Source organism: Anastrepha ludens, chromosome 3 (assembly GCF_028408465.1).
Source record: "Anastrepha ludens isolate Willacy chromosome 3, idAnaLude1.1, whole genome shotgun sequence".
NCBI lineage: Eukaryota > Metazoa > Arthropoda > Insecta > Diptera > Tephritidae > Anastrepha > Anastrepha ludens.
Window position 1 is genome coordinate 102551541 of NC_071499.1, and position 25439 is coordinate 102576979.

General features: G+C 39.0%; 1 protein-coding gene across 1 annotated transcript in view; it reads left to right on the plus strand.

Moving 5' to 3' along the window:
* The window catches only part of LOC128858626 (frizzled-3), a 78179-nt gene extending 52949 nt beyond the window's left edge, over window positions 1-25230 (plus strand). The window contains exon 2 of the mRNA XM_054095044.1: window positions 22639-25230. Coding sequence (XP_053951019.1) covers window positions 22639-24147 — 1509 coding nt within the window. The 3' untranslated portion in view covers window positions 24148-25230. The remainder of the gene's footprint in view (window positions 1-22638) is intronic.
* The last annotated feature ends 209 nt before the right edge of the window (window positions 25231-25439 follow it).

Sequence of the window (25439 nt, forward strand, 5' to 3'; positions counted from 1 at the left end):
ACACAAGTCGGCATACATACCGACACATGTGGCATTCATGTAAAGCTACAGAAGCTAAAATCTTTTTATGTCGCACTGACTCATGGCTGCTGGCTATTGGCTGGTGGCTGTCATTCAAAGGCAAGATGTTGCAATGTTGAGAAGTTGCATAGTCAAAGTTGAAGTTGAAGTTGAAGTCGGCGATGAAGTTGAAGCTGAAGCTGAAAAGTGGAAATGAAAAGCAATGCACCAGCAAAAGCCGCAAATCAATGAAATGCTATTTAATTCGTGCAAAATTCAACTGCAAATTCAATAAAAACAAAAACACTCCACGGCGTATATGGTGAGCGCGCGCTTCTTTGACCAGCAATAAACTATAAATAATCCACAATAAGATAATCTGCAATCTGGTAAGAAAAATCGACTCGTCAAAGAAAAGCAAATCAGCCAAAGATATAAAATGCACGGCAAAGCCAAAGATGCGACTATGGCATTTGGAGAATGGAAAAAGCAAGCAAACCAACAACAACAATATCCGCAACAGCAACATCAAACCACACATTTTTAGCTTAAAGTCAAAAGGGGACCTTAGTCGGTTTGTTCGAGTTTCGCGTTTCGCGGTCTGCTTGCCGCTGACGTGGCTGTTCAATTGAATGGCACCGACACCGACAGTCGTCGCAACAACAAAAGCAATAGCAACCGCATTCAATGTAAACGCAATTGACGTTTGCAATGTTGCATTCAACTTGTTGCACAGCCTGGTTTAAACGAGTGTATTTGTACCTTTGAATAGGGATTTGCTGGCACTCCTTGCGCGCTGTAGTCGCTGATGGCGGCATGCTTACATGAGCGGTGTTGTTGTTCGTTTGGTATTATTATTTTCTTTTTTGACTATGCTTTTATACCTGTTTACATCTTGCTTTTCAGCCAAGTGCCCAGAGTAGGCTCTGAGGGTTATTCTTATTTTGCGATTGCGTAATAGTTTTTGGTATTTTTTCGATGACCTGGTCAGCGACAGTAATAGACGATTTTATTTTAAATTATGTGCTTGAGTTTGTGTTAATTAAAAAGCTTTATCTTATCCCTTTTCATAGAATAAATTCTGCATCATCTTACGCCTAAAAGCAAGCGTAATTTCATGCATTAGGGTATGCTGGAAGATATGTTTTTCCTAGGGTTTGTTTTATTTTGAGGCATGGAGTTGTACTCGTATAATAATATAAATATAATAAATATAATAATTGTAAAATAAACAAAACGAGACTTATTGCAATTAGCACTTTCGGACACATGTCCACAACCTAACCATCCGAGCTAAGTCCACTTGCAGCACCAATTTTCCACAATATTTTGAAGAATTTCAGACCGCATTACAACTCTTGTGCTCGATGGTAGTTTCCATGGCTGCAGTAGTAATTACGTCGCTCCAATAACTTGATAATAAGATTAATCACATAGCTTCATCTTAAAGTCCACCCACTGATTCGTTTGTGGAAGTAACCGCATCACAAAAAACTTGCATTAATAAAGTGATTATTTTTCGGGAATTACGACTCGCCACTCTAGCACCGTTCTAAGCTTTCAGGCCGCTTTTCTCACTTTTTTGAGTTGTGGCATTCTTCCAGCAAACCAGTGATATCGTAAAAATCTTCCGGTTCCCCTAAAACAGCTACCCGTTACCATACATTTTCGTTACAAAGAAAATAATGCTTGAGTCTGAATGCCTGACTTAGCGTAATGTAAGTAAATGCATTTGAAAATTTACACTTTATTAAAAATAATAGCATACTAACATACAAGTAAAAAGTTAAAAAAAAAAAAAAAATCTATCCGCACATAAAAAAGTTGGGCAGCATGGTGAAAAAATGCATAAGGTGTGGCGTATTTGAAGGAATCAATTGATCGGCTGACGTAATCGGGGTCATTACAGCGGTTTATTTACGAAAACACTGAACAAAAAAAATCAACACAGTCTTCGCTTATATCGCATCGTTGATGTCTGAACCCGGTGACATGGCAACCGAAGTTACTCGCCCAATTTCGTTTTCCACCACACCTGAAGGCCAAACCTGGGAATCTATCATCCATGACTCAGCGCAGGTTAAGCTCAACCCATTAAAGAGACAGCTCGTTTTTAAGTAGATATGACCAAAACGTTGTATTTGTAATGCAATTAATGAAATGATTATAAACATAAGGAGCGCATACATACATATTTCCTAGATCGTTTGTTTTTTTGTCAAAATCATGCCATGTCTAGTCTTTAACAACCAAATAGAAATTTTTAAATTGTATTTGCCCACTAAAATCCCATCGCTACTAGAAATATGCGAGCAACTACGTCGTGTTTTATTTAAGTTTATATGCAACAAGTTTCAGGGGTTCATAAGCTGTCGTTTGCATAATTAATGCGCATAAATTATAACGGCTTATCTTTTGACTTTTAAATTGTTCAATGCTGAGTCACTGATTTACCTAATAATAATGAAGTAGGAGGATGTCCAATAAAAACACCAAGGCAAATTAAAAGCTTAGCTTAGGTAATTGATAAGTGGGCAAATGGCACTCATTTTGCTTCGTTGATCCCTATTCGGGGTCATATAAATAAACTAATCTCAGTAAGAGGCATACTGGTTTATATTCCAAACCTACTTTTATTCCATTTCCTACTTCTGATATGTCTTTTAAGATGGTTGCTCCCACTGTGTGAAGCGCGATTCACCAAGTTAATTTTTGCTATGTGTCATTAAAGTGCGAAATCGCCATGAAAAAAAACATCGTTTCTTGAAAAAAAGGAAAGGAAAAAAAATTTAACCCTCGATGAAAATGTTGGACAAAACTGAAATAGGAATATGAGCTCTGACTATTGCATAGTCGCCAGTCCCAGAAAAATAATATGATTCCTTTTTGAATTACACTCTCCACTACGGGTTCAGCCTGGCAGAGATTTCCCATAGCGCAACCATTACTAAGAGTGAAGAATGTAAGATGATCATCGCCACTAAGCTTAATTTCATTTCGTATTTTCTTACCAGCTTGGATTTGAATACAGGAGATAATACTGCAAATAGTGCCCACTGTATCTCAGAATATAGGTATTACTACTTAGATAGAAGTAGCAGTCGGTATTTAAAGCAACTCACTTAGGCCGTTGCCGAACCGTTGTGATTCCACACCAACAGTTTATCTGCTACTACTTGTGATTCCACACCAACAGTTGAGTAGCAGAATAATTTCTTGCGGAATAATTTTCAATAGGATAATTCTAACTATGTTCATTTTATCGTCCAATTAAAGTGGAAAGCAGTTCAGAAAAGTTTACTTCACATGATATAATCCTGGTTCAGAAATCAAACCGAAGCACAACCTTCCGACTATCTGCTTTGGGCTCCAAAAGAGTTACTAATATAAATTAAATGAAGATTAAAAATTGGTTCTCTCGTCCACCAACTACATACCTGTACCTGTGGGCACCACATTCAGGCTCTTCTGCAACCAACTGAACGGGGATAGTAACTACTATTAATCCAGTTTTCAAAAGTGGTAATTACAAAAATATTGCCAAACATGAACCAATCCCCAAATTATCAACGGTTTCAAAATTATTTGAACTTATTGAAGATACAATTTATTCTGCAGCTAATCGTTCAATATCTGCAGGCCAATCTAGGCATGGTTTCATGAATGGTGGATCACATTCACTTACTCTCCCTGCGTTCTGGGTCGCCTGTTTTGAAAAACATATACTTAATGCTCTTCAGCATAAGTTTCCATTTCACTCCTCTTTTTTTCAGATAATATTCTCAACGAAATTCGCGACAGCACTCCATCTTTCTTCACCTATCATCTCGATTATTTCTGCAGGTGTACCAGTGCCAATAGCTCGTTGCAGAGCTGTACTCTCTTTGTTCCTCTCTTTGGAGAAGGTGTGCTCCGCATAATCGTATTCCGTATACTCATAAATGCAATTTGGTAGGTTCACCTTCCCCGATCGCCGCAAATGCTTGCGAAAAAACCCGTGTCCGTACAAACATTGTGCGAGGTAATAATTAACGTCACCCACTTTTTTTAAATCGGATATTAGTCTCGCTGTCCATCTACCGTACTGAGTTTTTTGCCCCTCTCCGTTTGCCTTCTTACACTAGGAAATCTATAGGGGTGGTTTCGCTGATAACTAAAATCGCTGTTTCTGATACTATTCTGTATAAAGAAGTGCCTTCTTGTGCGAGCGCTGGTGTCTTGCACAGATGGTAAAGTTTTTCGCCGGTATTTCACTCTTAGCGAATCTGCCCATATTTCGTATCCGTATAGAAGAATCGAGTTTGTCGTGTTCTTAAAAAGTGTCCGCTTGGTCTGAGTTGGAACTGCAAGGTTTGCCATGAGCTTACTTAACATGCCGCTTACTTTGGCAACTCTTGTGGCAGCTTGATTTATGTGCGCCCAATAAGTTTATCTTGAGTCTAGTTGCACTCCTTTTCTGGTTGGGCATGGTTAGAACTATTTATGCTTCCAATGTCCCGATTTTTAGAATTTTGAGGGAATTCAATTCGCTAATATTTCTTCCACAAAATATTGGTTGGAGGTTGAATTAGTTTTAAAGGTGACACACAGATGGCGCTATTTATCACTTTATCGCGTTGGCAATACTGAATATATATTCATGACAAAGCCTCATCCCTAGGCTTTGTTTATCAGTATCTGTCATTTCGCTGAAGTATAAACAACGCAGTGTTTTCGTGCTCCGAGTATGTCAACTTTCGTGCCGTCGAAACGCAATTTGCTGGAAGCTTTGCTTTTCTGCTTCAATTTGAAAAAAAATACAGCCCAAGCCCGTGAATTGCTGCAGGAGGCCTACCCAGACCATACTCCGTCGATTTCAACATGTGAGTACTGGTTTCGACGATTCAAAAGTGGTGATTTTCACACCGAAGACAAGGAGCGTCTTGGCCAGCCCAAAAAGTTCGAGGACGCGGAATTGGGGGAATTGGTAAACGAGGACTCGTGCCAAACCCAAGAAGAGCTTGCTGAATCATTGGGCGTTGATAAATCAACCGTTTGCAAGCGTCTAAAAGCGATGGGAATGATCCAAAAGCAAGGACATTGGGTCCCGTACGAGTTGAAGCTGCGCGACGTCGAACGGCGACTTTTTACGTGCGAATTGCTGATCGAGCGACAAAATCGGAAGGGTTTTTTGCATCGGGTGGTGACTGGCGACGAAAAATGGATCCACTACGATAACCCAAAACGCAAAAAATCATGGGGTTTGCCAGGCCACGCATCAACGTCGACGGCCAAGCAGAATATTCACGGCAAGAAAATCATGCTCTGCATTTGGTGGGATCAGATCGGCGTCGTATATTTTGAGCTGCTCCAACCGGGCGAAACAATCACGGGGGATCGTTACCGACTGCAATTGATGCGTTTAAGCCGGGCATTGAAAGAAAAACGGCCGGAAACGGTAAAAAGGCACGACAAGGTTATTTTGCAACATGACAACGCTCGGCCGCATGTTGCTCAACCTGTCAAAAAATACCTTGGAACGCTTGGCTGGGAAGTGATACCCCACCCGCCGTATAGTCCAGACATATCTCCCTCCGATTATCATTTGTTCCGGAATATGAGTCTCGATTTGGCGGACCAGCGGTTCTCCTCGTACGAGGCTACCAAAATATGGGTTGAGTCATGGATAGCCAAGCAGCGGCCAGAATTTTGGAGAAACGGCATCCGGAAATTGCCCGAAAGGTGGGCGAAAGTTGTAGCTAGCGATGGCCAATACTTCGAATAAAATATTTTGTACCGTTTTTTCACAATAAAGCCCCAAATCTTCGAAAAAAACCTTTAAAACTAATTCAACCTCCCAATAATATTTCAAAATTTTACTAAATTTCTTGCTTAACTACCTTCTAAGTATTCTCTAATTTATTTAATTTAATTAATTTGTAATTTGTAATAAATGCTTCAATTTCTAAATTAAAACGAAGTAATTTAATAAAACTAATTTTATTTTTAAATGAAACAACTTATTTGAAAAATTAATGTGCTTTTATAGTCTTTAAAAAATGCTCCAGTCTCTAGATTATTGTTAATTAATTAAATAAATGAATTCAAGAAAAAACGTGGCCCAAAACTTTCGGTTTCATATAACCCATATTTCTATTTTATTAGTACTGAATCTCCCACTCCAAGTCTTCGCCCCTTTCTTTTGGAATACTGCACGAACTCATAGTCAATGATAAAGAAAATTATTGTTTTAAAATGGAAATCGATATAATCAATCGATTTATCATTCTGTTGAAATCGTTTTAATTAGGCAGAGTGCGAAGATTTGTGAACTGGTAGCTGTCAGCGCAAATAAAACGAAAAAAGAAAACAAAAAACAAAAAGCAAAACTAATATTAATAAACGACTTTTTCAGAATACCAAAGTCGAAGACAGTAAAAAGATTTTAAAATAATTAAAATAAAATTAAACTCTGGACAGTAAAACGGTCAACCTACGCAAAGTTCGGTCCGCTTTGAGTTTCGATTTTGAATTAGATTATTATTTTATGAGATTTTTATTGACTACTGCTTTGTCTGTGGCTATTTTAATTTCTCATAAATTTAAGACTAAAGTCAGTTTTATACACACACACATACATATAAATACATGCCGCTGATTAGCATTCGGCTGCAAGACTTTCAAAGTTGATTTCAATGATTTTGTGTTTTTTTAATCCAATCATCATTATTTGATTTCCCATTTGATTTCATTCATTATTGTCAATTTTTTGCCTACCGCTAATTGAAACTCTTTGAGAAGTCTAACCAAATGCCGCACTAACTTGTTCTCTAACGAGCGCTGTTTAAGCAGATTGGCGCAATCGATCGATTGAATCGCGCTTGGTTTGTGCGACGCTGTAGATCAAATGTCAAGGCGCTGGTGCTAAGAAAGCCAAGCGATGTCGCACAAATACAAAAGCCAGCAATGCTTTTAATTGCAAATTTCAAATTGCTAATTGCAAATCGCAAATCGAAAATCGCCACTTGACACTGCATCAAATTAAGCATCGCCGCTATAAAGCGACTTATGAATTTTAAATGCGGCTGCGTACAAAGCAACTCACAGCTGTGCCGCAAATATCAATATCGATATTACGAGTATACCCGTAGAAGTAACTAGTCACCAGCTACCTGTGCTGGCCGGAAGAAACGTTAGTTTTTGTTAGCAGCGTGAGATACGAAACAAAAGTACCGCGTATCTAACGCGGCCTGTCACAGCTATCAACTATCGCCGCACACTTGAGTGTTCACATCACCGGCGCAGAATCAATGGATTTTTTTTGCACGATGGAGTGCGCAAGTCGCTGACTGGCTGGCTTTGATGTGCGCCGCCGCGGCACATATGTATGTGTGTGTGTGTTACTGGCAGACATTGAACGGCTGGTTGGCTCGCCGCTTGGCAGATTGAATTAATGTTGGTTTAAATGTACGCTTTTATAATCAAATAAAATGACTGAAAATTGTCATTACGCGTTGATTGTCATTTGGACACACATGCACACACACAGACACACTAGCTGGCACTTCTGATGTGCCGCATAGAGCTAAAAGCGAAATACAATAAATAGAATAACCAGTATGGCATGAATTGTGGTGGTGGTGGTGGTGTTGGTAGCAGCAGTGGAAGGTGGAACTTGTTGCTAAAGCGGTCATTTGGTAAAGTCATAAAATGCAGCCGCGAGAGTCGTGCGGCAAATGTGAAAATCGTGCGAGGTTTTTACGGACTTCGCTGCGGCAATGTGTTTGATTTTATTACACAGCGGGAGGCGTGCAAATGCAGCGCAGAAAATATATCCATACATACCATATGCTGCTCCATGTGTGTTTGTGTGAGTGTGTGAACATTTCTTGTGCACTTGCTTCTTATTTACTTACCGCTTACTTGCTTCTCACATCTATTCTCTACTATTTAATTGTTTTATTTGCACTTGCCGCCTTGACAAGCGGAAAATTGTAAACCGCACTAAAAGCAGCCATGCAGAGTGCAATCAACTAACAACAACCAACAACCAACAGCCAACAAATGCCCATACATCAGCGCGTTGTAGGAAATGACTTATGCTGCGTCGTTGGAGTGACAGCTGCGAATGACAGATGCCGCACAGTGGTTGATTGCCGCCGATGAAGTTGCATCGCAGCAGCGGCAATAATGTTCATACGGCAAACGATAAAGTTTCACATTACCAGTGTGGCAAGCACATGTGAAAATAGGCAGATGAACAAAAAAGCATCAGAGGCGAGGATAAAGTAAAGAAAAAACGGAGAATATAAAAGTTAAAAGCACCGCCTGATTGTCATGCAAAGGCACTTTCACACTGCGCCAACTCAGCTCCTTTACAATCTACCCTGTGTGCGTGTGACTTGTGTGCTAGAGACCATTTGTATGACTCTAAGCTGTGTATCATACACTTCAGTTACTTACTCTTCATCATCTGCCTATAGACCACTTACACACTCAAACGCATTTACTCTTCTGCCGATTGTCTGGACAATAGTTACTAGTTAGTAATCCGGCTACCAGACCTACCACCAAAACAAATTATCTAAACCCCTTTGCGCTTACAAAGTTTGAGTTCACATTTTGGGGCCCGAATATACGAGTATGTGATTTAACTGAGTCATAGTAAGCCAAAGTATTTTTCACCTTCACCAAGTGGTAGCAAACTCAAACATTTTTGACTACCTTCTGGCCATAGATAGATAGGGGATGCTCGAGAGAGCTTTTAAGGCTAGCAAAGCCTTAGCTCTCGAATTTGGTAGTTATCCTTACCGGACATACCCGTTAGGTGTCTATGCGGTAAGACTTGAGATTGCTTCAAGTCCTTTCACAGTGGATTCGAAGGTAACTGCAAAGCTGATGAGCTCGCAAGAGCTGGAGCTGCGCAATCAAATGTTAGTAACTTACCCACAATCCACAATCCGCTCTCAATATGCAAATTGCTCATTGATCGAGAATTTCACAGCATTGCTGATCGGAGGTGGCGAGTGGAAACTACTTGCGTTACGACCAGACAAATCTGGCCATCCTACAATCTGAAACAGACAAAAACCCTTATAAGTCTTTCGAAACACGAACTAAGGCATATAACATCTCTTATCACCGGCCACTGCCTTTTAGGCACTCACGCACGTCGGCTCGGGTTCCTCAAAACGACCTGCGCAGATACTGCGAGGACGAAGATGAGGAAGTATCGAGCAGACACTTGCTGTGCAGTTGTCCCGGTCTAGCCAGAAGTCGACTCGCTCTTCTAGGCTCTCCAACAATTGACAATCTTACAGTACTCTCGAACCTGAAAATCGAATCTCTCATCAAATTCTCGAAACGGATTAATATCTTTGACCAAAATCTACAATAAAAATCTCGGTTAGGTAGGGAAATCATATAACATAATGAGCTCTAGGGCAACACAACGGACCCAACTTGCGGTCTATGTGGCACTACGATGCGGGGTCACCCTTAAACCAACCAACCAACCAAGTCCTTTCAGCAGAAGCTGTCTAGAGGATGAGGTGGAATCATCTCAGCTGCCCTGTTCTCATCGGGCAAAGATTTAGATTTAGATATCTGGGCTCTCACTTTGTTGCTACACCTGCGGATATTGCGGATTTAAATAACACACATCTGGTGAAATTCATTAGTAGCTTTAAGCGGTTATACAAATGTAATTAGCCACTGTTGGTCGTGAACCTTTAACCCAAAGTCCCTTCTTCCTTTTTCAACCAGTTTGGTTTTTTCCGACAAGCTTTTTGGTTCGTCGAGTAGTTAATGTATCGTCAAAGTGTGACAGCTTGGAGCGAATTTTGGAGCGATTGCATTACAGGCGCTTGAAAATATACGAGAAAACACGTTTTTTGTTTTTGCTAGGATAAATCTGCAGAGAAGCTTCCAAGAGAAAACTTCAAGGCTTCAACATCATTTTAGGTTAAATTCTCATTTTAGGGACGCACAATCGCATTCATTACTTATAGGCACATGGGTTTCGATAGGAAAGAGAGCGCATAGATGGGAAAGGGATAGCTGATGAAGAGGCAGAGGCGTCAAAACTAGTAGCATCTGAGTCTTTTCTGGCACCATCAATTGAGAGCTCTAACTGGCCAAAATCGATATTTCCAATTTTCAAACGAATCAATTCTTAATAATTTTAGCAAATCTTTTTTCTACTATGACTTTTAGTACGTAGAACTAATTGTGGACTGATTAATTTTTAAAGAAATTTAGACCATGGAATTTTGAAATTTGCAAATGTGAAACAAATTTAGAATTTTATAACCTCTACAACCATAATTAAATTGCTAATTGAGCAAAGTTGTGATTACTTTTGCAAAGGAGGCCAAACTTATTTTACATGTAAACATAAATATTAATGCTAAAAGTGTACATTCTTCGTTTAACATAAAATTAAAAATGGTTTTCCACTCAGCTCTACAGCAACAGAAACCACGAAAAATTTTAAATTAATAAAGTTTTTACAGCGAACCAACTTTTCCCGCAGCATTGCGCTTCTCTTACAAAAGTTCAGCTGTAACGAATTTTCTCCCAGTAGCAAAGAAACGAAGAAACAACATTTAGTGTTATTGCAAACCTGTTTTTTTTTTGTTTGTGAATATGCTGCAGCTACAAATATGCTGCAAATACACCATGCAGCGGGCAAGGGCAATAAAGAAAAAAACACAAGATAAAAATTTCCTTATGCCATGGCAAATCCTTTCCACATGTACGCGCAGCATATGACTGGCTTACTGGCCATCAAGCTGGCTTATAGGCTATAGGCATTAAGCTTGAAGCGTTGCAGATTGCATTCGTTACGTTTTCGAAGCTCACCAAATTGCCTACAAGTACAAAAGACTAAGCTCGACTGCAGGTTGGTTGTAGAAACACAAACAGTCGCTGTATGTACGTATGTATGTATCAGTATATCAGTATATGTAGATGTACGTAAATACAAATATGTATTGTCAGTTGGGTGAGATTGTCTTCAGTTGGTCAATGGCATTTTTGAATATGGTTGGGCTGCTCAAGTACAGCAGCTTACCAACTTAGTTAGCGTACTGATGCACCGGCCCATGATCACCAGAATCAATTACTGGGACACGTGGAGTTGTCTGGCATATTCGATGAGGATCAATGAGAACTTTTCAATGATGTGAGCATTGCAGTTTTGTTAATGACAAATGACGATAGTCGATGACGTTTCCTACATGCGTGCGTAGTGATAATGGAATCAGTGATAATAGAATCCATGACATAAAAATACAAAATTTGGTGTTCAACTTAGATTTGAGCCTATACTATCAAAAAAAGAACAATATCTAAAAACACTTCTTTGAATTTTTTTTCTAAAATGATTTCAATATCTTTGACATTATATTCTAAGGTTTTGTTAAATTGTTCAATACTTTCATGAAAGTACCGATTGATAACTAGAAAGTCACACCATCTGTTTTCCACTTTCAATTTTCAATACACTCTTACCAGGTATATACCTATGAAGCGAGACTTTCAGCTATTAGTCCATAGATGTCGCTAGGAGTATTTTTAAACCTTCCCAAACGTCTTGTTTTTTTTTCGTCTGTCATCTGTCAACAATGTTCAGTTCATTGTTTGATACGTTTCAAAATGTCGAATTTCGTGCCTTCAAATTACGATTTGCCGACATCGTTGATTTTCTGTTATCAATTGAAGAAAAACGCTTCTCCCGGTTCAAAAGGAAGTCTTTTTTGCATTGAATCGTTACGGGTGATGAAAAATGGGTGTATTTCTTCAATCCCAAGCGTAAATGATCGTATGGTCCGCCCGGCCACAAGCCATAAACAACGGCCAAACCAAATCGCTTCGGCCGCGAGGCAATGCTGTGTGTTTTCTGGGATCAGCATGGTACGATTTGGGACGAGATACTAAAACCAGATGAAACAGTTGACGGTGCACGCTACCAACGACAATTGGCCGATTTGAACACCGCTATACACCGAAAACGCCCAGAATATGCCGATCGGCGTCACCAAGTAATTTTTCTTAATGACAAGGCACCGCCACATCGAACAAGAGCGACCCGGGAATTGATGGAGACGTACGATTGGGAACCGCTGGTGCATGCGGTTTACTCACCAGTCTTGGCGTCTTCCGATTATCATTTGTTTGCATCGATGGGCCACGCACTTTCCGAGCAGCGCTTCAATTCTCACGAAGAAGCCAAAAAATGGCTCGATGATTGGTTTGCGGCCAAAGATGGACAGTTTTTTTGGCGCGGTATCCACAAATTGCCTGAGATATGGGAAAAATGTGTCGCTAGCGATGGCTATTATTTTGAAGATTAAATTTGTAACCATTTTTTTGTTAATAAAAGTTTTAAATCGAAAGAAAAATTCTCACTTCATAGGTATACCCCTGGTACTTTCTCTGCAACACATTATTTTATTACTTGATTTGGCAACTTCCCCGCGAACATGTGCGGAACACTCCGAATCCGAGCACTTATGAATCCGAAAGGAATCCTGCTATGTAAAAAAAGCGAGTACATTTTTCTTTTACCTCATATAGGAAGCATATAGGATACAAATTATTAGCCGGCACTTTGTGGAAATAACAAAATATTACAACTTCGCCAATTATATTTAAAAATTGTCTTATTACAATAATTTTTTCTCGTCATAGGTATATGAAATGAAGACTTCACTTGACCGCCAGCTCGTCTCGAAAAACGATTGAAAATTTTATGTGTGTGTAATTTGTGTGTGTTATATCTAAGATGTACTGAGTGATGTTTCCGATTAAGTTGATATGGATTTTTTAGTTGAATAAATATTTCTTTATTTATAACATACTTTTGTATTCTTTCTACGAAGAGGAAGCTATTGAGTGTCATAAATGAGTTAGCCAGGAGTCCAACAAAATTCGTTTATGCGGCCAATAAGAGTTATTTAAAAGTCTAGTACAAGAATCTGAAAAGAGCCGCATATGACGAAAATAAGAGTCATATATGACTGATGTATGAATTTAAACTCATATAGAATGACCTTTGCCTGAAGGGAAACAGTTTCATTTCGGACGCAGCGCTTGTTAATGACGCAATGAGCGTAAAAGTCCCGAAATAGGGATTTCATGGTTCCAAATGTTTGCTGGATGGTTTCCTTTCAAATGATTTCAAATTTTACTTTGAATATGTTGTGTTCAATTTGTTCTTGAAGGCGCCATGTTGGTAATGAAATTGCTTCTTAATTGAAGATTTTTGACGAAATTATTCATGCATACTCCAGCTACCGCTACTCCTCTCACTTCTGTTGTGCTGCTATTACTCCCATAGCAGTATTCGGTTTTGTTAGATGCATTTTGTATGCAGTTTTGCCGAATTACACTGAAAATATAACCGACAAATTAAATACATTTCTCAGTATAGTGTAAGTTGCAGGTAAAATTACATGTTTTATAGTTTCTGAGCTCTTTAACTTTTTATGTTAAAAAAATCCATAAATAGCGTGGCTATTTTGTAAAAGACTTATTATTTGTATATGTCTGTAAATTGGAAAATGGCGCAATATCATATGAACTCATATGTATATCCCATGTGGATAGCATTACATAGTAGTTTCGGAAAAATCAAAAACGTTTGAAAGCACTTTAAAAATGGCAGTTGTCATTAAACAATTAACGTTTGTTAAAATAATCGTAAACTCATAGTGAAGCTATCCACATAAGCCATCCAATTACCACTATTTGTATAATGCCACTGCAAGGGAACGGATACATTAACTAATTTTTCAGCAAACTTGTGACTGTAAAAAACACGTCAATACTAACCCGGGAATGATATTTGCATTGATGAATAGTCCTAATGTTTTTTCTCGAATATTCAACTTCAATACTGCCTTAAAGTTTTCAATCATATTCCAGCGAGAGAAGGGGAAAGTTTGTTGGTGTTGTGCTGTTCCCTTCATACCTGCCGCTAGGCAAGCTACGAGTACTTCGAAGTTTCGGATAGTTCTGCTCTTGCTGTACTGAAGTGAAAAATGTTTTTTGAAATTTTCATATTTCAATAGCCTTAAAAATTTCAAGTGATTTATTTGAAAAAAAAAAAAAATGTAATAAGGACCGTTATGAACAGTTTTTCAAGCATAAGTTAAGGGGGGAGCCTGGTTTATGAGGTCACAAAAATTATTTTTTTTTTTCGTTTTAAGCGATTCCTAATATATTTCAGAATATTCACACAAAGTTACAGAGCCTAATTCTCAATATTTCCGTAGATACAAAGTCAAAGGTAGGCGAGCGTTAGGTAGTTACGCTGTGACCGGACAGCTATAGTACAAACTTTATCTTCTTTTCTCGACTTTTCATTTTTATGATTTCTTTGAATTAGCGTACATGAATGAAAAAAAACTAATGAACCTTTTGAAATGAATCATAGCTTGTTCCCTTCAGTATTAAATTATCTTCTATTGGAACTAACAAAATAGATAAAAAAAAAATGTTTAAGATTTTTATACCAAGTTGAAGTGAAGCAATACTACGAAATCTTGGAGTCGTACTTATCAGAGCGCTACTTCGAGTCAAGCAAGATGATGCTTATTCAAGTCTTCGACAAATAAATGCAGGAGTACCTGAAGGCAGCGTTCTTGGGCCTCTGCTGTACCTTATCTTTACACATGACCTACCGTCTGATCCTAATTACGTCACAGCAACGTTTGCAGATGACACCGCCTTTATTGCAGTTGGTAAAACTGAAAACGAATCGACAGCCACATTACAAACCGCGTTAAATAAGATCTTCCAGTGGACTAATATATGGAAAATCAAACTTAACCAAATAAAGTCTGAGCAAAGAGCATGTCAAGAAAAAGAGGCAAGAATTGGACATCAAACTCAAAAACATGCAATGGCTCATGGGTAGCAGATCAGCTCTCACGATAGAAAACAAGCTGCTAATTTACAAGCAGATACTAAGATCAGTATGGAGTTATGGTGCGCAGCTATGGGGGTGCGCCAGTCAAAGTACGAAAAACGAAATCCAACACTTCCAAAATAAGGTCCTTAGGTGCATTGTCAAAGCACCATGGTACTGCAGAAGTTCCGACATTGAGCGCGACCTTAAAATAAACTCCGTTAACACTGAAATCGCAAAGATTGCAGTTGCCCACAAAGAAAGACTATTAAATCACATCAATGAAGAAGCACTTAATTTAATTGAAACCAACGGATTGATACGAAGGCTCAGACGCACTAAACCTACCGATCTCATACCTCCATAGAAATGCTTTATGTCATGTAGAGTGCAAATTGTGTAATGTTATCATAATTAAGTTGCTTGTTAGTCATTTGTAAATATTTATGAACTAGTTGCAATAAAAAAAAAAAACAAAGTTGAAGTGAATTTTTTTCTTTAAAACCTTCAAAAAGTTGAAATTTTGGAATTTCTCTCAGTTTTCTTAGTTCATCTAGAATAAAAAATCATGTTAATTAGAAATCCATTTGAATTTTTTGCTTTAGATAATAATTATGCGCTGTATCTTGTACGCCATGAAAAAGCTCCTCATAAAAATATCTGCCGTTCGGAGTCGGCTTGAAACTGTAGGTCCCTCCATTTGTGGACGAAAACCACTAATGGGAGGAGGAGCTCGGCCAAACACCTAACAGAAGTGTACGCGCCAATTATTTATTTTTATTTTTTATCTTGTACGCCAGTTGGAAACTCCAGCGTTGCAGCGCTCTACTAAGGGGGCGTCCATAAATTACGTGAGATGTTTAAGGGGGGGAGGGGGTCGAGTCAAATCTCATCTAATCTTACGTTGGAGAGAGGGGGGGTCTCGGCAAATATCACGCAATTTTTTTTCTGATTGAAACAAAAAAATTGTACATGCTTAAGATTTAATCTCAAGCGTAATCGTAGTATGATTAAAATCATTCACTAATTCGTTCGAAAGAAAATAATTTCATTCATACTTCGACGTTATACATTACTTCTGTCAAACCACCATATTTGTTTTATACCAAATAGCTCAATTTAATCTGAATTTGCGGTACAGTGTAGCCCGTCGGTTGTTTTCGCGCCACTATGAGCCGAACGCCCTATCACTCAGGTTGACGTTTGACAATTCCGGACTTTAAAGAACATGACGGAAAATCATTTGCTCCATTTCTAATACGCGTACCGATTCAACCGCTGAATGCCTTCATCAGCACGCCTATTGATCTCTATTGCCCAAGTATACGTGATGATTTAGAGAAAATATGCTGCAGTACATGCGGTATTTACTTCGCATCTATCACAAGAGCTGCAGAGCACAGGAGAGCAGCTCACATTGCACCAGCTAAGCAAGCGCGTATGTTCCGCAAAGTGCGACCCTCACGGATTGTCACAAGACGAGCTAATGAGTTACTGTGCGCAAGCGTCAACGGCTTAGAGTGGCTAGATTAGAACGAAGTTGAAGGAGCACATGATTTTACTGAAAATCATATGGACATGTTGGTCCCAATAGTCTCTCTTGAAACCGCGCATGATTCTCCATAGACTGAATTAGAGTATATATTCTTTTTTTAATCGCAGTAGTTACGATTTAAGTCTTCTATTGTTAAATTTTTATTACACTTATAACTCTCAGCAATATTGATTACTAGTCGTAAATAAAAGCACGAAGCAAATTTTTTTTCTTTTTACAATAACAATCCAACGCGTTTACATAAGAAACCCACATTTTGAAAAATCTCACGTGAGATTGGTGGATGGGGGAGGGGGTTGAATAAAATCTCACGACATCTCACCAGGGGGGGAGGGAGGGTCAGAAAATTGAAAAAAACACCTCACGTAATTTATGGACGCCCCCTAATTTCTATGTTAAACATTTTTTTCAACTTATTTTAACCAGTACAAAAATTGTTTATACTTTTTAAATGTTCATTAAAAGATAGAAAAAACTTTGCAGTGCTAAATTAATTTTTTCCTTAAACAAAAAATCGCAAAGAGATACAATTTTTAGACCTCATAAACCAGGCTCCCCCCTTAACTAATAGATTGCATTTAGCTAAAAGTTATGCAGTTATATAGTTAACCAATACACCTCCATTAGTTAACCAGTAGTTAAAAGCATGTGGATTTTTGAAGACGAAAATTTAAAACAAAAAAAAATTGTTCACACTCTTTGTAACGGGTTGTTTTATATTAAAATATACTCTTGACTTGCTTTTTTCATTTGATAGCCATTTGTATATTATATGCCGAAAATTTCAAAAATTAAAAAAATTCCTGATGTGATGATGCTGCAAAACTAAAATTGTAATTAAATAAACACAGATTTACTATCACTGAGTTGTGACACCGTACACATGTCAATTTTCTGATGTGTGAAAAAAGTTACAATTTCTAGGACTGTGTAAACACAGTTTTACAAGTTTCTTGCAGAAATAACAGAGCGATCCTACGATTCTGAACTAATTTTGGCATAAGAAGTGGAAGAAATAACAGTTGGCAAAGTCACTTGGCTATATTTTTTTCTTTAGAACTGTGCCGCTATGAAAGTAAAGTACTTTTTACAAACTCAGAAGCCTTTTTCCCCCATGCAGCAGAATGAAAATGGTAGTCCCGTGATCGCTTATTTATTTACATTACGAGCAATATAATTGTTTATGAATCTCTAATGGTATTTCTATGATCTTAGATGTCTACTTGTAATTCACCCCTCCACCATGCTTCTCCTCCATCAATTGAATCCCATATGTGAGTTTGTTTGCTTGTTTAGCCGAGTGCGCATCGAGTGGCGAGCGGTGCACTTTGATGTTGGCAGCACAGGCTGCGCGTTCACTTTATTACGGGTATGTTTTCTCTCTTGGACTCTACCACTCGAACTCTGTACACTCCTACATTTGTATATATGTGTATGTGTATGCACATGCTTGTAAAGATATGCAAGCGTATCTAAATGTCTAAAGTACGCATACGCCTGTGTGTGGCGCTAAAAATTTATACTTTTCTTACATAGCCACTTCCTTTCCAAATGGCTTTTCCATTCACCAGTCGTGTGCAAAACAATAAAAAAATTAAAAGAAGTAAACCGCTCGTCGCATCGGTTTTATAGCCACTTTGTAGATAAGTTTTCATATTTTTATTCTCACGAATTTAATAAAAAGTGATCTTATGGCGAAAAGCCGTTTGTAGTCAGTTGGCTGTCAGCCATTTGTTGGCCGCACTGCTTCAACGATTTGTGCGCTAATTGCATCAACACATTTATTTTTCAAGCACGGTGAACATCAAAGCTTTTAATTTCGTGGACATCCGTCGCTTTGTACGGGCAAAGTGTTTTTGCCTCTCATATATTTGTATATTCTATAGCGCGCAATATACTTAATTAGCGTAAATTAGTGCAAATTTGTGTTATTTTTTAGCAATTAGCAGGCTTTGAAGTGTGATATTTTTATTTAGAGCAAGGTGGGGTATTCATGCAATCCCACTTTCCTACAAAGAGGACCAGATTTGACTACAAACTCAGGACAAACAACTGGCTTACTGAGGTTAGACCAGTGCACAACTAAAGTCTTCAAAGGCTGTAGTGTAAATTGTGGATCTTGTGGCTGCTTGTGGTTTTCATGTTTCTTAAGGGGGAGCCTGCCGTAGAAGGTCTCAGACAGGCGTTTCTGGTCCAATATATATATATATGTATATATATATGTGGCAGCTAGTGAATAGCGAAAACGATGTGTTCACTTGTACGGCTCGATCCAAAAAGAACGATACCGAAAATTATTTCGTTTATTAGCTCAACAGCGCAAAGCGAAAGAATGAGAAGTTAAAAGCAAATGAAAAGTCACACATGGTTACATTTCAAAGTATTAAGAATGAATAAATAAAAGGATAACTATTAAGAATGTAATTAGCTCAATCTATATTAGTTGTGGTGTCCCCACATATATATACAGGTATATACCTATGAAATGAGACTTTTTTTCAATTTCAAACGTTTATTAACAAAAAGTGGTTACAAATTTAATCTTCAAACTAATAGCCATCGCTAGCGACACATTTTTCCCATCTCTCAGGCAATTTGTGGATGCCGCGCCAAAAAAATTTGCCGTCTTTGGCCGCAAACCAATCGTCTGGTGAGTAAGCCGCATGCACCAGCGGTTCCCAATCGTACGTTTCCACCAATTCCCGGATCGCTCTTGTTCGATGTGGCGCTGCATTGTCATATTGTGAGTTCATGCGGCACCCATCTTCCGACCTTTAAAATCATGTCCATGACTTCGTAACGTTTGGAAATGGTTTTTTGGGTCACTTCCAACTGTTCTGTCATCATTTCTTGCGTTTGACCATCATCTTCGTTCAACAATGTTTGCAATTCGGCGTCCTCAAACTTTTTCGGTGGTCGGCCACCACCACTTCGGAATTTTTCAAACCACCTGAAGCACTGTGCTCTACCTAGAGCATGCCCACCATAAGCTTATATAAGCATTTGATGAGCTTGAGAAGCGTTTTTCTTCAATTGATAACAGAAAATCAACGATGTCCGCAAATCGTAGTTTGAAGGCACGAAATTCGAAATTTTTAAGAGCGACAAAAATGCATTGTTGTATGAAACGTAACAAACAATGAACTGAATATCTATGGACTAATAGCTGAAAGTCTCATTTCATAGGTATATATAATTGGCGCGTACGCCCCTTTTGGGTGTTTGGCTGAGCTTCTCCTCCTATTTCTTGGTGTGCGTCTTGATGTTGTTGCACTAATGGAGGGACCTACAGTTTCAAGCCGACTCCGAACGGCAGATATTTTTTATAATAAGCTGACAGAAATGCCTTTGGAGGTTCTCTATGGTCTGTCGAGCGGCGATCGGTGTTGAGATTTGTTTAGGCTTGAGCGCCTCTAAATCAATGTACCTTCCAGACGAAGCTAACCTATTCCAGTATGGATTGCTAGCAATCAGGGCATCCTACAAAGCCGTCTCCGACAAAATGCAATCTGGAGGCAAAGTAACTATCATCACGTATAGTCAGGCTGCTTTAAAGACGGTAAACTCAAACAATATAACTTCCAATCCTGTAATGCCGTGTATAGAGGAACTGAACTCTCTCAGTCAATGGCTCGATATCACTCTTGCATGGGTTCCAAGCCACACGAGCATCGAGGGTAACGAGAAGGTGGATGAGCTTGCTAGGCTCAGATACTCCTTAAGCTCCACCGAAGCAGAACAAGTAGAAGTTCCCTACAGCCGGATCAAGGCGGAACTAAATTCGCACTTTTTACAGCACTTTATTTATTTTACAGCATTGCAAGGAGACGTTGGAAGAGGCTACCTACATTTGCCATGTCCAAGAAGACGTGGCCCTACTATAACGTATCGAAGAAGAAATAACTGCTTGGATACGGACGACCCACCTTCTCAAGACTAACCGCGATTATCAGAGGACACTGTAAAGTAGAAGAGCACGCAGTTGTAGAAAACTATGTGCGAAGAAAAATCCTATTCACTATCATTGCAGACTATTTAGCTGATGTTTTTCCAACTCATGAAGCAACATGCGAAAACCAGATTACATCCGTGCTCCAAGAGTTTCAAGAAATGCCACGAGTGACGAACGTCGAAACTAAGAGAATTTAAAATGCTGAAAAATAAAAAGTTCCCTGGTTTCGATTTAATCACTTCAGAAATGCTCAAGCAGATTCCACCTAAAAGCATCCAAACTCTCACTAACATAATGAATGCCTCTTTCAAGTTTCATTACGTTCCAATTTTTTTTGGAAAACTGCGAAGGTTATTATGCTTCAAAAAATAGTCAAACCTCGACACTGGAAACCTGGACGCGAGGTTTCATCGTATAGACCCCTACCTGTGATCTCAATATTATTGGAAAAGCTGTTGCTTAACGACTCAACAAAATAGTAGAACAAAAAAAAAATAATTCCGAAAGTGATAAGTATTAAGACGGCGCTAGAGGCAAATTAGGTATCTTTCAGCCACTCCAACAACAACAAAATACCCTCTGTAAAGACTGAACCAAACACCTATTCCTGGGATGTCACGCGCAAATGTTATCCGCTATGAAGTTCTCATATATGGAGTGGTTTTAGGAAGAAATTAAAGATTTGAAGAGAAGGTAGGGTAGGTAGGGTGGTTGTCGTAAGACACACTTAGACCTTCGGCAGGTCCATTGTGATACCACTGGAGCTTATCCTTACTCTACGTGTTCCTTTTCAAACCATCCGGTTGCTTTAAAAAACGAGCAGAGCTTCGTTAGTTTTAGATGGGCTATATCCGCTACATCGGTTAGAAATGCTGTATCGAGAGTGCGCAGCCTTCTCATAGCTAGGCTTTCACACTCACATAAAAGGTGTCTGACTGTTTCCTCTTCTTCTGTATTAAGACAGCTTCTACAGAAATCGAAGTAAGGGAGTCCTAACCTTCTAGCGTGGCTGCCTATTAAACAATGACCAGTTAAAACACCTATCATTTTTCTTATAGATTCTCTGTTGAATCTTAGCAAGATCTTCGATCGACCGCTGTTCCAGTTCGGCCATGTCTGTCTGCTTAGTTCGCATGTTGTGCGGTTTTGCCAGATTGTAATATATTTACCTTTTTGATGGTTTCCCTGTCTATAAGTAATTTACAAGGGAAAGTGTCACTTATAAAAATCCATTAACTGCCGACGCGTACGAAAACAGAGCTCAAGAGACCTATCCGTTTTTAAAATTACGCTTTTGTAATGCAAATCTGGTAATCCTTTTTGATAAATCTTCATGCATTCACATTTATTTAAAGACTTTATCGCGCAAAACTCTTGGGATGGTTGTTCAATTCATACGTTTATTGTGCCACTTGAGCGCTGAGTGCGCATGTCAACAAGTCCTTGTTCATTATCTCTACTTAATGGGAAATGTATACACTGATCATGAAGATTATTAAGATATTAAATGCCATTGTCAGCGTGACAGCAGCCAAGTAAGATGACTATGGGGGGCTAAAAGTGTTAAATTACAGTTGTAGTAAACTTTTGAAAGCCCAGCATGTGGCACAGTTTTATGCAAAAGGTGAAAATTTAATATAATTTTTTTATATATGTAAATATTTATATGTATTTTTTTAATTACACTTACAATTTTACCCGGCTTCGAAGCCACATTTCTGGCATTCGCGAATCTCGTCAACCGTCAACTGTGTCATTCATGTGTCCAAGTCAATCACGCACACATTTCAAACTCAAATGCCAGGGTACGAGTACTCGTATGTTTGAGTGTTTGCCTTTCTTAAGAATCGCTGATCATTTCATTGTTGTCTGCTACACTAATTTCATTCATAAAAAAATAGTAAGGAGGGTGCGCATTTTCCCTGCACCAGCTCGCTTTTTTTGTTGATTTACCATAAAAACATTTAATCCAAGTTTTTTGTGCTTTAGTTTCGCCTTTGCATTTGATGGGTTGTCATAGTTGGTTGCTGCTATTGATGCGTTGATGCGCTGATGCAACAAGAGTAACCAAAGAAACCGAGGCATGCCTTAGTCGGGTTTAAGTGCGCGGCCTATGCCTTTTTACGTCGTGGGTTATACAAAAACCATGAATTATTTAACTTTTCCTTAACTTTTGATACATCTTTTTTACTTTTGCACTCGTATTAATAAATTGCTTTTTCTTCTCTTTCATTTCAGATGACGAAGCTTCTGCCACTCATCGATTCGACCTGCTCGAATCGTGCTCGCTTCCTGCTTTGCTCTTCGCTTTTTCCACTCTGTACACCCGATGTACCACGACCTGTCACCGCCTGCAAACAACTCTGTGAGACTGTTAAAACTGAATGCGAGTCACGTGCGGAACTCATGCAATTATGGCCTGACTTTCTTAACTGCGACACTCTGCCACAGCCAGAGAAACATGAGTTGTGTATGCAGATTCCGCAGGAGTCGGATAAAGAGCACGCAAACCTGCAGTCGCTTCCACCATCACCACAACCACACTACCAGCAGCCATCACAATTTTATTGGCCCTGGTCTGCTTGGAAAATGCCACCACATCTTAGCAAAACCATTGCGCCTACAGCCATTTGTCCGTTCAACTTCACCGCCGATCCGTTAAATGCTGAGTTGTGTGTACCTCAATGCAACCGTGATGCGTTTCATTCAACTCAACAAAAGAAAATCGCCGAAAGTCTCATACTGGGTCTTTCGGCTGTTTGCTTTGTTTTGACACTATTTTCGCTGGTTACTTTCTGGGCGGAACCAACACGTTTCGGATATCCCGAACGCCCTGTGCTTTTTCTCTGCCTTTGCTACAATCTCTTCAGTGTTTGCTATTTGGAACGCATCATCTTTCACAACTCTACGCGCACGTTAGCTATGCTAGAGGAACCATTGGGCAAAATCAGTCCATCCTGCACCATCTCGCCACCTTGCTTGGCTTCATACATAACAACGAGTTACCTGAGTTTGTGCGCAGCCACTTGGTGGCTTATATTTGCGCTTTGCTTCTTTCTCTCATCACACCAGAAATGGTCAAGTGAGGCGCTTGAGAAGAAATCCGGACTATTTCACGTACTGGCATGGGTGCCACCATTGGCGCCACCAATCGCTGCACTGCTCATGGAGAGAGTACGTCCAAACGAGTTGACTGGCATGTGCACAGCCTTCGGTTTCGTTGAGATACCCGCTTTGGTGTTGTTGTTGCTTGGCATCTTCTTCACCGTACGTGCCTCCAGATCGCTGCATACACTACAACAACAAATGAAACCCACATTTGGACATCAGCGCTTCGCGGAGATACGAAAACGCTTTCTCATCTTTTCATTGCTGTTCTTCATGCCTACAGTAGCTGGCGTGATAACCTCCTTTTTTGAGCGCTATCTTGACTCGGTACCTGCTTGTTCGACCCACGAAGATTGTGCTCCTCCAGAACAGCGCACAGCCTGGCCAACACTTATAAGAATATTTTTCCAATTGGCAGGCGGCACCCTGACCGGTATGTGGGTGTGGTCACGAAAGACGTGCGAGTCGTATCGCAGCCGACTGGTAACGGCGCCCACCACTGCCACGACCACAAAATCGCTGTCCTCATTGCCGAAGAAGCATTTACACACGAATGGCAAATCTGTGAGCAGCACCCTGTATAGCGGCATTAACTTCCACAATGTACCAATGTATAACCCGAATCAAGTACGCGTGTAGCGGTCAATGGTTGGAGTTGGAGCAGGCAATGAAGCTAATCTGGCACAGCAACAAAAGCTGGTGCAACCCAATCAAAGGGAGGGTGTATATACTTTGGGATTATATTTTTAAGGCGTCGACAACTGAGAAGTTCGCGACGAAAACATATTTACATTTATTTGTATTATAAACTTCAATAAGTTAATTTTTGTTTAACTTTTTAAATCTCGAATGCTAGTTTCTATTTATATTTATAATGTTGATAAAGGGGTTTCCAATAGGGACTGGTCGTTGTTGTCATGCTATTTTAGCGGCATCTGTCAAATCTGCTGTTTATTATGCAATCTATATGGCAAGTCACAGGTTTGAGCAGCACAGACTCGTCAAAAAACTTTAATGTGAACAAGTTGGTGTATGGTCATCTCGAGGTGGCGTGAATAGATACCCAGATTGTGCGATTTGGCCCGGCTAGGATCTTTCTTGTGGGATTTTACATGCCAATAATCGACTGACGCCCTCGAAGTCAACATAACCTGCGCCAACGCGCAAATTGAGCCGGATCATGTCGCAACGACATCGAAAGTTAAACCTTTTGAATCAGTGCGACCGCACAAAACATACATAGTGTCAGAGATCGACCTTTCTTAAAAAAAAAATGGTTTTCTTAGTACCTCACACACAGCTTGTTTTAATCTATTTCGGCCTTCCCCTATTGGAAAGTCCTATATTTGATACTTTAAATATATAATACCTGTAAATTCTATTATTAGCTGTAGTTGTACATACTTATATATATAAATATTGTTAATCCTGTATACTTTGTATACCATTCTTTAGTTTTTCGAGTAGTTTTTCATGGCTTAGTTTTTATTCTTTGTGCTGGTACATGTTTAGAAACTTTAAAATATTTAAATGAAATGTGTTAATAGCTTTAAATTATAAATAACTGTATATACATAGATATGATGTATTTATTAAATCCTTATTTCGATTGATTTCCGTGATGAAATCATCTTTGAAAATAAAAACTAGTTGTAATAAGTCGCTACTAGTGCTTAAGTACTTATATATAATACTTACATACATATATCGATGTATAAGAAAAACGTCAAATAAAATATATATTTTTAAAATTATTCTAAAAATCTCCGTTTTTTCCTAAATCGAGTATTAAGGGTTCCAATTACTTTTTCTATGCACTGAAGACATTTTTGAAACACATCTAATCTCTTTCGAGAAATGCCTATCAATGAGAAATGGGAAATCCTTGAATACTTAGTAGCCAGTTCTTCTAAGAACCTCCTTCCTTTTTA